Source organism: Narcine bancroftii, chromosome 4 (assembly GCF_036971445.1).
Source record: "Narcine bancroftii isolate sNarBan1 chromosome 4, sNarBan1.hap1, whole genome shotgun sequence".
Classification (NCBI taxonomy): domain Eukaryota; kingdom Metazoa; phylum Chordata; class Chondrichthyes; order Torpediniformes; family Narcinidae; genus Narcine; species Narcine bancroftii.
The window spans coordinates 251,145,778-251,162,469 of NC_091472.1; the positions used below are offsets into that span (position 1 = coordinate 251,145,778).

Consider the following 16,692-nt stretch of genomic DNA (forward strand, 5'->3'; position numbering starts at 1 on the left):
CAGCTGTGTCATTTAAGGACTCTTACTTGGGCACTTTATTGATTAACTTTTTGTTCTCTCTGTATTACACAGTCAGTTTGTTTACATTTGTTATCTGTTTACAGTTCTTTGCTTACATGTTTACGGTTTATTTTTTGCACTACAAATTAGTGGTAATTATCCCATGCCTGCAGTAAAAAGGAATCTCAAGGGTTGTATGTGATGTCATGTATGTACTCTGACAATAAATCTGAAATCTATTTTTTAAAAAAATCATTAATATTAATTAGATACGAATCACTTTAAGTAATCCTGATTAACAAGTATTGCCCTGTAAAAAAAATTGATAAGGCTCTGCATAAAAGCAAAAACTTTTTTCTGTGGAGTTCTTTAAAGCATTTTGCATTACTTGATTCTGCATTTACTAACTGAATTGATAAAAATTTATATCAAGTACTTAATAAAAAGCATATTTAATGATTAAAGCCAGCTGTTAATTTAATTAGCAGGATGTTGAAGTTCACTTTCATTTCTGCTAATTGCTTAACTAAGGGATTCTCTAGATTCCTGTAAGAAGGACAGAGAGAAAAGGAAGATTAAAATGCTAGAATAATAAGGTTATCTGCTTCAATGGGTATCTCTGCATTACTTTCGTAAGAATTAGTTAACAAATGCAAATTTAATTTCATACATGCCCAAAATGTTTCATGCTGTAAGGAAGTTGTTTTTTTAAGCCAAGTATAAGATTCTTTAAAATGGAGGAATTTTTAAAATTTAAATCACATGTTGAGTATTGTAACAATTAGTTTCATTGCATTCACAATGTTCATTTTGTCCTGCTTAATCAATTAAAGTATATATGTAAGTATGGATATCTTTTTTCTTTTCTTTGGCTTGGCTTCGCGGATGAAGATTTATGGAGGGGTATGTCCACTTCTGCTGCAGGCTCATTGGTGACTGACAAGTCCGATGCGGGACAGGCAGGCACGGTTGCAGTGGTTGCAAGGGAAAATTGGTGGGTTGGGGTTTTCCTCCTTTGTCTTTTGTCTGTGAGGTGGGCTCTGCGGTCTTCTTCAAAGTAGGTTGCTGCCCGCCGAACTGTGAGGCGCCAAGATGCATGGTTGGAGGCGATATCAGCCCACTGGCGGTGGTCAATGTGGCAGGCACCAAGAGATTTCTTTAAGCAGTCTTCGTACCTCTTCTCTGGTGCACCTCTGTCTCGGTGGCCAGTGGAGAGCTCGCAATATAATACGATCTTGGGAAGGCGATGGTCCTACATTCTGGAGACGTGACCCACCCAGCGCAGTTGGATCTTCAACAGCGTGAACTCGATGCTTGTGGACTCTGCTAGCTCGAGTACTTCAATGTTGGTGATGAAGTCATTCCAATGAATGTTGAGGATGGAGCGGAGACAGCGCTGATGGAAGCATTCTAGGAGCTGTAGGTGATGCCGGTTGAGGATCCATGATTCGGAGCCGAACAGGAGCATGGGTACGACAATGGCTCTGTACACGCTGATCTTTGTGTGTTTCTTCAGGTGGTTGTTTTTCCAGACTCTTTTGTGTAGTCTTCCAAAGGCACTATTTGCCTTGGCGAATCTGTTGTCTATCTCGTTGTCGATCCTTGCGTCAGATGAAATGGTGCAGCCGAGGTAGGTAAACTGATTGACTGTTTTGAGTTCTGTGTGCCCGATGGAGATGTGGGGGACTGGTAGTCATGGTGGGGAGCTGGCTGATGGAGGACCTCAGTTTTCTTCAGGCTGACTTCCAGGCCAAACATTTTGGCAGTTTCCGCAAAACAGGACGTCATGCGCTGGAGAGCTGGCTCTGAATGGGCAACTAAAGCGGCATTGTCTGCAAAGAGTAGTTAATGGACAAGTTGCTCTTGTGTCTTGGTGTGAGCTTGCAAGCACCTCAGATTGAAGAGACTGCCATCCGTGCGATACTGGATGTAAACAGCATCTTCATTGTTGAGGTCTCTCATGGCTTGTTTCAGCATCATTCTGAAGAAGATAGTAAAGAGGGTTGGTGCGAGGATGCAGCCTTTCTTCACGCCGTTGTCAATGGAGAAGGGTTCGGAGAGCTCATTGCTGTATCTGACCCGACCTTGTTGGTTTTCGTGCAGTTGGATAACCATGTTGAGGAACTTGGGGGGGCACCCGAGGCGCTCTAGTATTTGCCAAAGCCCTTTCCTGCTCACGGTGTCGAAGGCTTTGGTGAGGTCAACAAAGGTGATGTAGAGTCCTTTGTTTTGTTCTCTGCACTTTTCTTGGAGCTGTCTGAGGGCAAAGACCATGTCAGTTGTTCCTCTGTTTTCGCGAAAGTCACACTGTGATTTTGGGAGGACATTTTCGGCGACACTATGTATTAGTCTATTAAGGAGAACCCTAGCGAAGATTTTGCCTGCAATGGAGAGCAGCGTGATTCCTCTGTAGTTTGAGCAGTCTGATTTCTCACCTTTGTTTTTGTACAGGGTGATGATGGTGGCATCACGAAGGTCCTGAGGCAGCTTTCCTTGGTCCCAGCAGAGCATGAAAAACTCATGCAGTTTGGTATGCAGAGTTTTGCCGCCAGCCTTCCAGACCTCTGGGGGGGATTCCATCCATACCTGCTGCTATGCCACTTTTCAGTTGTTCAATTGTCTTATATGTCTCTTCCCGGGTAAGGACCTCATCCAGCTCTAGACTCAAGGGCTGTTGAGGGAGCTGGAGCAGGGCGGATTCTTGGACTGAGCAGTTGGCACTGAAAAGAGATTGGAAGTGTTCTGACCAATGATTGAGGATGGAAATCTTGTTGCTGAGGAGGACTTTGCCGTCTGAGCTGCGCAGAGGGCTTTGGACTTGGGGTGAGGGACCTTACACAGTCTTTAGAGCCTCGTAAAAGCCCCTGAAGTCGCCAATGTCGGCGGTAAGCTGGGTTCGTTAGGCAAGGCTAGTCCACCACTCATTTTGGATCTCCTGGAGTTTGCGCTGAAGATGGCTGTATGCGAGACAGAAGGCTCGTTTATTTCTCTGGCCAGGAAGGCTTTTCAAGGTGAGCCTGGTGGGGAGATCGCTTCTTTGGCAGCAGCTCCTGGATTTCCTGGTTGTTTTCGTCAAACCAGTCCTTGTTTTTCCTGGAGGAGAAGCCCAGTACCTCTTCAGTGGATTGCAATATGGCCATTTTCAGCTGATCCTAGAGGGTTTCAGGTGACGTGTCCGTGAGGCAGTTTGCATCCTTGAGCTTTGCTTGGAGGTTTGCCTGGAAGTTTCCTCTCACTTAGTCTAACTGCAAGTTTCCAACATTGAACCTCTTTCTGGGGGCTCCTCTGTTCTTGAACTTTTGCTTGAAGTGAAGGTTGAGCTTGCAGCGAACAAGCCGGTGGTCAGTGTGGCATTCCGCACTGGGCATGACCCTGGTGTGGAGCACATCTCGTTTGTCTCTTCCTCGCACCAGAACGTAGTCCAGGAGGTGCCAGTGTTTGGATCGGGGATGCATCCAGGTAGTGTTCAGGCTGTGTCTCTGCTGGAAAAGGGTGTTAGTAATGACAAGCCGCCGTTTTGCCCAGAGCTCCAACAGGAGGCACCAGTTGTCATTGCACTTGCCGACACCATGCTTGCCAAGGATTCCTGGCCAGGTTTCTGAGTCTTTGCCGACGCGAGCGTTGAAGTCGCCAAGGATGACAACCTTGTCGGCTGTAGGGGTGCGTTGGATGAGGTTCTGCAGATCAGTGTAGAACTTGTCTTTTTCTGCTGGTTCCATCTGAAGGGTTGGAGCATAGACACTGATGAGAGTGATGCATTGCTTGTTTTGAAGGGGGAGTCGCATGGACATGATCCGGTCAGAGTGGCCTGTCGGGAGGTTTTCGAGTTTGATTGACCATGAAGCCAACACCAGATAGGCGTCATTCAGCCTGAGGCTTGCCAGACCAGTAGAGTTTGTAGCTTGCACTGTGTTCTTGGAGGCTGCCTACATGTGCAAGGTGGACTTCGCTTAGAGCTGCTATGTCGATGTTGAGTCTGAGGATGCGATGAGGGTAGACCGACGTTCAGGTCGGTGGCTGTCAGCCTTGTCTAGCATGGTTCTGATGTTCCAGCATGCTAGCTTGTATGTATATATAGCCCTTGAAATGTGCAGTGGCACTGAAGAATGAATTTCACCATGTCAGTAGCAGTACCTTGTGATTTCTTCAGAAATATAGCATAACATGAAGACCTGTGTGGTCAGTGATTGAGCACTCTTCCACAGGTTTTGCTCTCATCAACATTTTATTTTAATCTTGTTTTACCTTACTTCCATTATTACAAAATGATAGATATTTTATGTACTTGTATCATCAGACAGATAAACAGAAAGAAGGAAATCATGTTTCCTCTGTTAAAAATATATCTATTTCCAAAAAGGATGTAATGCAGGCAATCTGACTGTACAGAACAAGTCAAACCTTTAGCACCTTCAACTTGGATTTGTTACTTAATCCAGTTAGGGACTCATGGGTCTATAAACTACTTAATGAAATCCAAATATTGCAAATTAAAAATGAGAACAAAATATACTGCCTTTTTACTGATGATTTGAAGAGAACAGCATTCCTTGCCTCCAGGCAGTGTTGATGGGGCATCTGTTCTGCCACCTGATTTCTCATAATCTAAGGGAATGGATGTACTTTGTATGCAACTCTTCAGCTTTTATCCAGCTGAAGATGATGTATCAAGTGCTGCTCATTCATTTGAATGCAATAATTGACCTGGATGAAGATAACTGAAGGTAAGTGGTTTGTTTATTTATTCATTTATTTTATTTGATGTGGGTGTTTTAATCCAACCATCATGAGGGCTAGTTGGACAGCCATAGTAGTAAGACATCAATCTCATAGGAGTGGTAAAAGTTAATACAGCCATAGTTATGTGGTGTGGGCCAGATTAAGATCACTGTGGCCAAATATGAATTAAGATGAAGATTCAAAGCAGTTTTAGGTGGATAGACAAGGGCAAATTAAGAACAATGAGGAAAATGTGATGGTATCCACTTCAGTGCAGAAAATGTTCTATTATTTGAATGACTATATGCTCATGAGGACATGCGTGTCCTTGTGCAGAAGTCATTGAAAACTAATCCTCAGTTGTATCAGGCCTTCAGGAAGTCTAATGGATATGTTGGCCTTCCTGCAAGTGGAAAATAAAAAAAAAATCCTATAATTAAACAGGGCCTCTAAATCACTCCAGGATTTTCCTTTAATATTTTGGCTTCCTTGCCTAAAAGTAATTTATATCCTACAGTAAGGTTATTGACAGTGGGTCCTCGAGTGTGAGGTGTGTCAAGTGTGGACATATTTACATAAGATTTGGAGGAATGAGAAGTGAACCTCATTTAAACATACACAAATCTTAAAAGGGCTAATCAGGGTTGAAACGAGGAGGAAATTTTACCTTGCTAAAATGTCTCGAACCTAGGGATCACAGTCTCAAAATAAGAGCTAGGCCATTTAAAAGGAGGAAAAGGTTCTTCATTTGAAATCAAAGACCAAATTTTTACAGCCACATAGGGCTGAGATTCTTTTGAATTTTCTGCCCTCCAGGCTGAACAGATTTTATAATTGATTTCATTCAAAACTAAAATCAGTAGATCTTTAGCCTATTAACAGTGAAAAGATGTGGCAGGAAAATGATACTGGAGGTAAAAATTAGCCACATTTATGGTGAATAAATGAATAGAACTGAAAGAATGAATAACCTGCTCCTGCTCTTATTTTTTTTTACATAGCAAAACTTTGCAGTGTCACAAGAGGCCATTTGGCTCATTGTGTCTGTAACAGTAAATAAAGTTCAGACAGCACTATTAAATCTTTTCATCCTTTGTCTGATCAATAAAGAGTCAGCACTGATAATTGGCAGTTGTGTAGTATTCTACCCTTTGTTGCTGACTGTTAATAGATTAATTTCCTCATTTCCTCTTGAAACTTGAAAGCTTCAATTGTTTCATAATTATTGGTTTTACCTCACATGCATGGTGAGCTTACTTGAATTATAAATTGCTATTATGTTAGCATCTGGGCAGTAGGTTAGCATAGCAGTTAGCCCAATGCTATTGCAGTGCCAGTGACAAGGGTTTGAATCCAGTGCTCTCTGTAAGGAGTTTGTACGTCTCTCCATCTCTGCTTTGTACTCTGGTTTCCTTTCATGATCCAAAGGTGTACAGGATAATATTTGAGTGTCACAGGTTCGTGGGCTAGAAGGGCCTATTACTGTGTTGTATCCCAGAACAAATTTATATTAAGATTAAAAGGAAATAAAATTGATTATCCTATTGCTTGCAAAGTGACTATTCAAAATTGAATTAATGTGCTTCCTTGTTTTATAATCTGTTCTTAGCCAGCATCAAATAAGTTCAGTGAGATGAATCAGCATGGTTTTGTTAGAGACATCAAAGAGCCAAGTTATCACCTTCTTTGCAGGAAGATTCTTTAAGAGAAATTTGCTGATTTAACATTGTGACACTTTTTTTTTCCCTCTTATTTCAGGAGAAATATTGGACAATATTTTCAATATTTTTTTCATTTTAATTTAAAAATATTTGTATAAAGCTTAATTGAGAACATATACATAATAGATTCCTAAAGAACCAAATGCAATATATATTCATATTATCAGATTGTACAATAATGATAGTGGATGAAATCTCAATCAAATCCATAAGTATTTATTGTCCCAAGAGGAAGAAAAAGAGGAAAAAAAGCTAACTAAAAAAAAAACCAATTACTCTAACTCCTCCCAAACAAGGTGAAAGTAATAATATTAGCAGCCTTGGAATCGAGCGGCGATACCAGCAAAGCATACCACTCCACCACATCCATGTACCTTTCAATAATTTTGAAATAATGTCTCATGAAATAATATTCCAAACCATGATCTACTTATTTGAAACAATGTTGATGTGTTACCAGGGTCCTCAAGGTGAAGACGGACACCCAGGCTCACTGGGACCAATTGGACTGAGAGGTTCGACTGGACCTATGGGAATTGTAGGACCAAGGGGTAATAGTGTAAGTAACAGATTTGTCATTCATTTAAAATTGTATTGGCAGGAAACATCACACTTATCCATTTCCCATCTGATGATATTAATTAACTTAAAATCTCAAATTAGGGCTGATTTCCTGCATGCGCTATGTCAATAGGGAGATAGTCTGTCTACTTATTACACAATTAGGCCATTCAGTCCATTGGGTAGTAAGGGAAATAAATTAATCGCTTTTCCTCTGCGGCTCTGCAACTTGTGCAAAACTGCACTGAATTAAGATGAAGATTTTCCATAAATGAACTTGCCATAAATTTGAGTCAATATCATTATTGATAATTTATCATTCTAGGCAGTACTTGAATTTTTCAGTTTCTACGTGGGCTGTTTTTCTGTTTTTTATTGCTCCCATCAAAATCATGTCTTTTCAGATGTTATGAACTCTTCAGTCAGGGGATTATCAACATTTAGCCTTCATAAAAGTGGAACTAAATTAAAATTGGTCATAAGCTCAGTGCATTCAAAGTTGGGTGCCACCTCCCAGCCCACCCCCGTGCGGCTACCACCTCCCAGCTCACCCCTACGCGGCTGCCACCTCCCAGCCCACCCCCGCACTACTGCCCGGTTTCCCACAAACGTGAAAATGTTCAGTGGTCCGTAGTTCACATTTTCAGAGTTGAGTGCAGTATTTCTAAAACAAAACTGAATGAAAATATAAGTTTTACAGAGTTTTAAAGTTTAGGATTTTATTCATGGAAACATAATATAAAAATCAACATTTCCATGACAACATTTGGACATGTTTATTTTTTTTTCAGGTAAAAATGAAAGATTCACCACTCATTATATATTTAAAAAAACCTTTTACACTACATATTCAAAAATTGGACAGTAATAGTCTTGGAAAAGAAAAACTATATAGAAACTGCATCATCCCTGTACTGTGCAGCAATGCATAAAAAGCACCTACTTATTATGTATATCATTAACTTGCATTTCAGGGTGATCCAGGAAAGACTGGTGAAAGAGGATCTGCTGGTGTGCCAGGTCAAAGAGTAAGTACAATCTTTCAATGACCAGCAAATTTGTTTACAATGCATGCTTGTAAGCTTATTATATAAAGCCATTTATTCTGGATTCTTACAATTTTTTTCTTTGACATTAGGGCACACCTGGCAAGGATGGAGAAGCTGGACCTCAGGGTCATGTTGGTCCAAAGGTAAATCCAAGCATCCATGTTGAATTTTGTCTCTGTACATAAAGCTGAATTCATTGGTTAATCAGTTAATTATCACAAGATATAGGAGAAGTCCATTCTGTTCCATCATTCTAATCATGAGCTAAAACATCTGCCAACATACCCCACTCCCTACCTTTCTCCCCATAACCCTTGATGCCCTGATTAATCAAGTATCTGTTAATCTCCGCTTTAAATGCCCCCAACAACCTTGCTCCACAGCTGCCTGTGGTAACATTCTACAGACTTGCAATCTTCTGACTAAAGAAATTTTTCTGCATCTCTGTTTTAAATTGATGCCATTTTTATCCTGAATTTATGCCCACTTGTCTGAGAATTCCCTATCATGGGAAACATCCTTGCCACATCTACTCCATCCAGGCCTTTCAACATTTGAAATGCCTCTATGAGGTCCCTTCTCACCCTTCTGTACTCCTTGAAGGAAACCATGCTGATGTGGGCCTATCTTTTCATGCCCCTCCTGGTATTCCATAACTTTATCCTTTACAATTGATTCCAACAGCTTCCCAACCACTGATGTCAGGATAATAGGTCTGTAATTTCCCTTCTGCTGCCTCACTCTCCTCTTACAGCAGAATGACATTCATGATCCTACAGTCAACTGGAACCATGCCAGACTCCAATGATCTCTGGAAGATCATTACCAATAGCTCCACAATCTTTCCGGCCTTTCCTTCAGAACCCGAGGTTGCACTCCCTGTGGTCTGGGAGACTTATCTACCCTTAGAATTTTAGCTTCCCAAAAATCAAAGCAATGGCATTGCTTTATCATAAAGCAATATCATAGAGCATTTATTAAAAATTGGACATTTATTTTAATTCATTAATTAAAATCATTTGTCTTAACTAAGGACAATGATCTTGTTTCCTCAGCTTGATGTATACCAAAACTACTGATGGATAATGTTCTCTTCTGACCATTCAATAAATGCAGGAAAATTATTTTTTTTCTCTAAATATCAGTCACTTTGAGTGAGTGCTATCATAAAGTTGACCAAAATGGGAAAAAAAAAACAAATAGATCAATTTTTGCTTGATTGAATGCAGTCACATTCCTAAGATCATTTTACAATCTAGTTTCACAATTTTGAAGCAAGATTAAAGCTTGCAGAATTATTTTATCAGTGTGCTACTTAATATTTTATTTTAAGAATGTCATTGTAACCACTACAAATACCAAACCAAGTGAGCCTAATATATCTTTGTTGTGTTTCGGGACAGGGACAAACAGGTGACAGAGGAGAACAAGGTCCTCCTGGTCCTCCAGGGTTCCAGGTATGTGAACGATATATTTTGGTGGAAACTTTTCTGGTGAATAATTTATGAAATATTTTAGTCATCTAATAAATCATCCAATAAGTGGGATGGTTACTATAGCGATTAGTGCAATGCTGTTACGGCACCAGTGATCAGGACCAGGGTTCGAACTTTGTGCTGTCTGAAAGGAGTTTGTATGTTCTCCTTGTGTCTGTGTGGGTTTTCCCTGGGGGCTCTGGTTTCCTCCCACTGCCTGAAACGTACCAGGGTGGTAGGTCAATTGGGTGTAATTAGGCACCACAGGCTTGTGAGCTACAAGGGCCTGTTACAGTGCTGTATGTCTAAATTTAAAATTGAAATTGAAGTGAGGCTAGTTAAGGGAACTAGTATCTTTCTAGATGTAACTAACTGCCATCGTTGACTTCTTCCATGGGCATCTAATATAATTCCCTAATATTAGTTAGAGCATCTTTAGCATGTTCTGATTCAGAATTTTTGTTCCCTTAAGTATTTGTCTTTGTTACAGATTGTTGAACATAATTATAGTACATTGAGCAGATCAAAAGGATATAGAAATCATAAAACCTTTAAAAGCTATCAGGGATTAAGGAAGATCTCCACAGCACAAATGGAAATCAATTAGCCCTGAAATTATACCAGGAAAGTGTGATTTATAAACAGTTTCTGGATCTGCTATTTTAGAAGAGGGGTTTAAAATAAAATTGATTAATGTCTCTTTTTGTTATTGGTGTGAAATTTTAGATCAATATTTTTACACTGTTGTTGAATGGTGTACTGTAGGGCTTTTAACTGTTTGCTTAAAGATTGGTGGGTAAAATTGCTCTACACTTATAACCTGTATTAGCACCACATTGGCTTTTATAATTTGTGCATTTTGCTCAGAAAATTTTAGTTGGTATTTTTGCAGCTATAATATATTTATCTACTTGCATTTTGTTGCAGTGTGTTCCTGAGAATGATAATGATAACTGAATTAGCTCTAGAAATGGTCAAATTTCAGTTCTAAAGACTGATAATGGCAGTGTTATTTTCTACCTCTAAATGAGGATGTTATGGAGAACAAACAAGATCTTACACCATTATATATTAAACAGTGGGCATAAAATAATATCATGCAAAATACACAAATGAACCCACAAACACATCAGAGAAAAGGAGTAGGAAATAAAGTGGGAGAAGCTGTAAAAGGCAGGCCAGGTCCATCCTACTGGAAAGATGGACACGTTCATTGCTCTTCCATTTTGAAGAAGAGATCTGGGATTAATTCTCTTGTCTGTCTCTTTCCTTCGCAATGCCTCTCTCTGTGGCAGGAGGTGTCATTAAAAATAATTATTTTGTGATGGAACTCTCTGGCCCAGTCTCAGAAAATATTCAAAGTTCCTCCTCAACCTTTGTGACATCTTCATCAAAGATGTTGTGTTCAGGGTTCTTTCAACTAGAATTTCTGGTTTCATTTTGTTGGTCCCCACCTGAATACTATGTTGATCCATGCCTTTCATTGTCACATCCATCCAAAGCAATACGCATTCTCGATATTTTGGAGTCATTATCCATACTGACACTTGCTCCACTTTTTCCAGATATTATGGATTCAGATATATTAACTTGAATATCGCACCACATACAGTAGCACACAAATCGCTGATAAACACAAAAAATATGTTACTGTATTCCATTTGGCTGATCAAATATTGTTTAATGTCTTTCATTGGTCAAATACCAAATTATGAATAGTCTTACTGGCCTTTTTTTAAAGTAAATTATTTTTCACCCAGTCTAAGAGTATTATAATGAATGGTGCTAAGTGGGATACTAGTTGGTACACTTTTACGCAATGTAGAACAAAAAAAAATGGGAAACTAAATCAAAGTAATTACTTATTTAGGATTTAGGAGGAGCTATGCCTATTTGGACACCAGAGCTAGATTGTTGAATGTTGCTCTAATTTTGACTTCACCTTCATAGATTTAATGTTGTTGCTTTCAATGGAACCAGTTGTGTCGAGGTGTTGTAAATCACAATTGATAATATTGCCTGAGTTTAATACAGTTGACAAAGATGATTTTCTCTCTTTGAATGCAAAACTGTTTTTTATAATCACACAATTTAAACAGAAGATCATTCAATTGAGTGTAATAAATTATATTGAACAAAATCAATCTTTGGTGATAAGTGGATCACATTAAATGTAATTTTATTTTGTACATCTGAATGCTTTAGGGCCTGCCTGGACCTCCAGGTCCCCCTGGTGAATCTGGCAAACCTGGAAGTGAGGTAAGATGAAGTTTGATTAAACTCTTCTCTGTTTTTTTGGATATTCATTGCATTCTATTGTCATTGTTACAGCAAGAACAGACCAATTATTAATTTCACTTGGAATCAAGGGAGAAATTTTAAAAGTGAAACTGGAATGCGTTTTATACGAATTGAGTCTTTTGCATTAAACATTAATGAATCATGGTGAATGAAGGACCAGTTTTACTATCTGTGCAAATTTTACTCTTCATTGGTGGGACAGAGATTAAATCACTGGGTCTGTAATCCAGATGTCGAGACTAACAATCCAAGCACAATGACAGTTTAGACGTTTAAATGTAGTTCATAATCTGGAGTTTGGCTAAACAACAGCAATTCTTCTGGAATGAAGATCACAAAAATTACTGGATTGCCATCAAACATTTGTTTCATTTATATCTTTCATGGGAGTAAATCTGCTATCATTTCCCAGTCAGGCCTATGAGAAACTCTAGCTAGATTAACTAATTTTTAAAGAAAAGCCTTTAAAAAATACTCTCTGATGCATAGTGAGCCACTCTCTTGGAAGATGAATCTTCATTATCTTCTCAATTAGTGATGGGCAATAACTTGTGGTGCGCCTAAATCCTATAAAATGAATTAATTTATAAAGTAAATACAGTTGTATCCATACAGTTGATGCTAGAAGCTATAATTCAGGATTGCTACAATGTAAGAAGACTAATTAATTAGTGATTTTATATTGCTGATACAGGTACATCCTTCTTTATTGGTCTAATTCAATTCAAGGCCACAATGACACATTTTTGTTTCTGATCTGAGCAAGATCTAAATCAAAAGTCATTGCTATTGTTTGTTGTTGATGCCTGGGTTTGGTTGAGATTGACATGACAATTCTAATTTGAAAGGGGAATGCAACAAATTTATCTCTATATATGTGCTCTGATCCAAGATCAAAGCCCAAAGTCTGGGCTACACAGATCGAGGGAGTGATGGGAATCGGATTTGAGCATTGTAATTGATCCACAATACTGGTGAGAGCTATGTGTAGATAGTATGACTACCTTAATTAATTCTAGATACAGAGTGATTTATTATAATTTTCTGAACCAATTATATCTCACAACTCAGAAGATGCATAAAATTAAACCAGAATGTTCTGATAGGTGTTGTATAGATGTGGGTACCTTTTTACATTCCATTTGGTTATGCATGAAATTAAGATCCTTTCGGATTAAATTGGGGGAAGTGTTGACAAAAATTGTGGGGGTAAACTATTCTCTAGATCCTGAATTGTTTCTTCTGGGGAATTTGGCAGTTATAAAAGTAACTTCTCCAGAAGTAAATCTAAATTTAATAAAATTGTGTGGTCAATAGCCAGGAAATGTATAGTGGTATCATGGAAATCCGATTGCCTACTTCACATTGATCATTGGAACATGGAAGTGCAAAGTTGTATTCCCCTTGAGAAGATTACTTATATTCTTAGGGATAGATGTAGTATGTTCGTCGAAATTTGGCAACATTATTTAGATTGCTTAAGTGCTCAGATAGAATAATTTATTTTGATATTTGTCAATTAGTATACTCCTCAATAGAAATGTAATACTTTAAAATGATGTGACTCTGAGATGATGTTGAACCTTGCTCCTCTTTCTTTTTCTTTTCTATTTTCTTTCTTTTTATCTCCCTCCATTCCCTGATGTCTGTTCCCTTTCCCTTTGAATCTGGGGAAAGGGCAAGCTTGGTTTTTTGTTTTTTTTAATGGACCTTATAAATGTTTTTCTATGATTTTATATTCAATGTATTATTGTTATATTAATTGAATCCTGTATTCTACATTTTCTTAAAACTTAAATATATTTTTAAAAAGAGATTGATAAATGTGTGAGACACAATTTGTTTCATTTGCCAATAATGCAAAGATAAATTTATGAAAAAAATCCTGCAAAATTGACAGTCAACAAAAAGCCAGGGCATAAACTAGATTCTTTTGAGCGAAACCAAAATTTTACAAATAAGGAACATAAACCTACCTTCTATTCCATTTCATTTCATAAGCAAGAAGTTTTTGTTTTGATTATGGAGATCTATTAAAATATCAAAACAAATGAAATTCTAATATATATATATATATGTATCACATATTCTATACACACTGACCAATAAGATGATTTTAAAGCAATTAATAAATTATCATAATATTTAAGGAATACTGCAAAAGAAAAAATAATGTTTCTAATGTGTTAACTGAACAGACTGATATGATCATTTTGTTCAAAAGGCATTGAAATATATAAAATGCCAAAGGGGTTTGGCAGTGTAAGAAGTTTATTTTATAATGTGAATTATGTATTTTTAAATTTTTTTTCATTTCCTGCTCTGACTCGCCATTATACATGTAAAGATAATTTTTCAATAATGTTTTTATTTCTTTTTCTGTCTTTTGCATTTTACATTTTGGAAATGTTTCATTTTGTGATATCATCCAATCTACTTTGTCTATTTGATGCGGTGTCCTGTTATTTCATTCATTTATTTCTTCTTGACATGTCCCTATTTTTCCCTTGCGCGCAATATCTGTTAACTTACTTTCATTGATCCTTGGCTTTTCAGTTGCATCTTAACAAGTTTCTCTGCTCTCAAATGACAGCAATGTGGAAGAATAGATTCTTTCTAACAACAATCATTTTATTGATCCTGGGATCTCTTGAATTTTTGATTGGGATCTTACAATGGTGTCAGAGAGGGAATTCCAGGACTTTGGCCCTGTTGTTACCGAGATCAAGAGCAAATTAATCAAGTTGGAAATCCATATCCTAATGGGATATCAGAGTCTTAATTTTCCCATATTATATTAGAGATTTAACATAAGTAGATTTGAAAGCCAGGACAAATGCATATATGTTCTGTCATGCTCATTATTGCTGACTGTCACATTATGGAGAACAAGCTTCAGAAACTGTAATATTATTTCCAGAGTTCAATGTTGGTTGGAAATGCATATTCATATAATTTATTATTTTTAATATCCATTATTAATTTGTCATTTAATCTATTCTTCTACGTTGATATTTCCTGACTTCAGAAATGTTTCCCTGATACTATTTTTTAATCTCCTCTAGTTGACTGTCAAACAATTTTTTTTTAAATTAAAAGGTGGAATAGGCTTAAAAGGCAATGTGATTTCATCCTGCTCTCAGATATACAGCAATGAAGCATTTTGAGAGGCTAGTGTTGAGCAGCCTACAGCAAATGCCATCTCACTAGCTCGATACAAAGTCCTGGAACTTCTGGACTATAAAGACATATACATCAGGATGCTCTTTATCAACTACAGTTTGGCATTCACACCATCATCTCAAGATTGATCAGCAAACTCCAAGATCTAAGGCTCAGTACACTACAGAAATGGCTCCTAGATTTCTTCACCTCCAGTCCACAATCAGTAAGGATTGGTACAAACATCTCTTCCACAATCTCCAACAATACTGGAGCACCACAGGATTGTGTTCTTAGTCCCTGCTCTAGTCACTTTATACCTACGACTGTGTGGCTCAGTACGACCATAACACCATTTATGATACCACGGTAATGGGTTGTATAAAAAGGGGTGATGAGTCAGTGTACAGGATGGAGATTGAAAACTTGGATGAATGGTGCACTCACAACAACTTCACATTCAATATCACCAAAAGCAAAGACATCAGCAAGGGAAAACCAGAGGTGTACAATCCAGTAATCATCGGGGGAATCAGGGGTAGGAAAGTGAGGAAATATACTTTTAAATTCCTGGAGGACCTTTCCTGGACCCAACACATTAATGTTGTGTTGGAAAAAGCACATCAGTGTCTCTACCTGATCAGGAGTTCACAGAGGTTTGGAATGGCATTGAAAACCCTGGCAAATTTCTAAGCTATGTGGTGAAAAGTGTGCTGACTGGCTGCATCATAGCCTGATACGGCAGCACCAGTACCTCTCAGTGGAAAGCCCTGCAGAAGGTGATTTACATTTGAGGCGAATCTCTCCCCACCATTGAAAAAATCAAAATGGGATGCTGCTGTTAGAGAGCAGCAACAATCATCAAGGATCCACACCACCCAGGATATGCTCTGTTCTCACTGTTACCGTTAGGAAAGAGGAATAGGTACCACAAGACTCATACCACCTGGTGGCTACCCCTCCACCATCAGGCTCTGAAACAACAAACTCAATCAGAGACTCCTTTAAGGACTTTTACTTTGCACATTAGTTATTATTGAATATATTTTTTTCTGAATTGCACAGCCAGTTTCTTTTTTTTTAAGACTTTATTTAAAATTTTATAACATGAATACAATAGAGAATTACATTTAAAGAAAAAATTAAAAAAAATAAAATGGTATGATTACAATATTACTTCAGAAAACTACACAAAATAACCCCCTCCCCGTTAATTGTAACACAATATTAGTAATCTAACTTAAAATTAGCCCAGCCCTCCCCCCCCCCCCCCGCAAATAAAGAGTGAAGAGTTAATAAAATTAACAATATTATATATGGAAAAAAAATACCCACTTACAAAAAAAAGAGATAAAACTTAACCTAAAAAAAATTCTAACAACTAAAATTTTTTTTATCAATACTAAAATATCACGCTTAAACATATATTTAAATCAAACTTAAATGCATATAATTGGCAAACGGAGTCCACTTTAACTTATAAAAAGACATCTTATCCTGAATTGAAAAAGATATCCTTTCCATAGTCAAACAAAATTTCATCTCCAAATACCACTTATCTAGTTTCTTTATATTCCATTCTTTGTTTACATTTCTCTCTTTGGTATATGTATCTTTTCTTGATTACTTTTTTTGAACTATTGATGAGTAATTCTTCAAGGCCTGCAGTAAAAAGAACCTTAGTGTTTTATGTTGGTCATGTAT

The 16,692-nt window shown here is 37.8% G+C and overlaps 1 protein-coding gene across 1 annotated transcript in view; it reads left to right on the forward strand.

The window, feature by feature from the left end:
• col5a2b (collagen, type V, alpha 2b) overlaps positions 1–16,692 on the forward strand; it is a 163,764-nt gene that overhangs the window by 87,935 nt on the left and 59,137 nt on the right. The window contains exons 23-27 of the mRNA XM_069936211.1: positions 6,901–6,999; positions 7,976–8,029; positions 8,140–8,193; positions 9,454–9,507; positions 11,731–11,784. Of these exons, the coding sequence (XP_069792312.1) occupies positions 6,901–6,999; positions 7,976–8,029; positions 8,140–8,193; positions 9,454–9,507; positions 11,731–11,784 (315 nt within the window). The remainder of the gene's footprint in view (positions 1–6,900; positions 7,000–7,975; positions 8,030–8,139; positions 8,194–9,453; positions 9,508–11,730; positions 11,785–16,692) is intronic.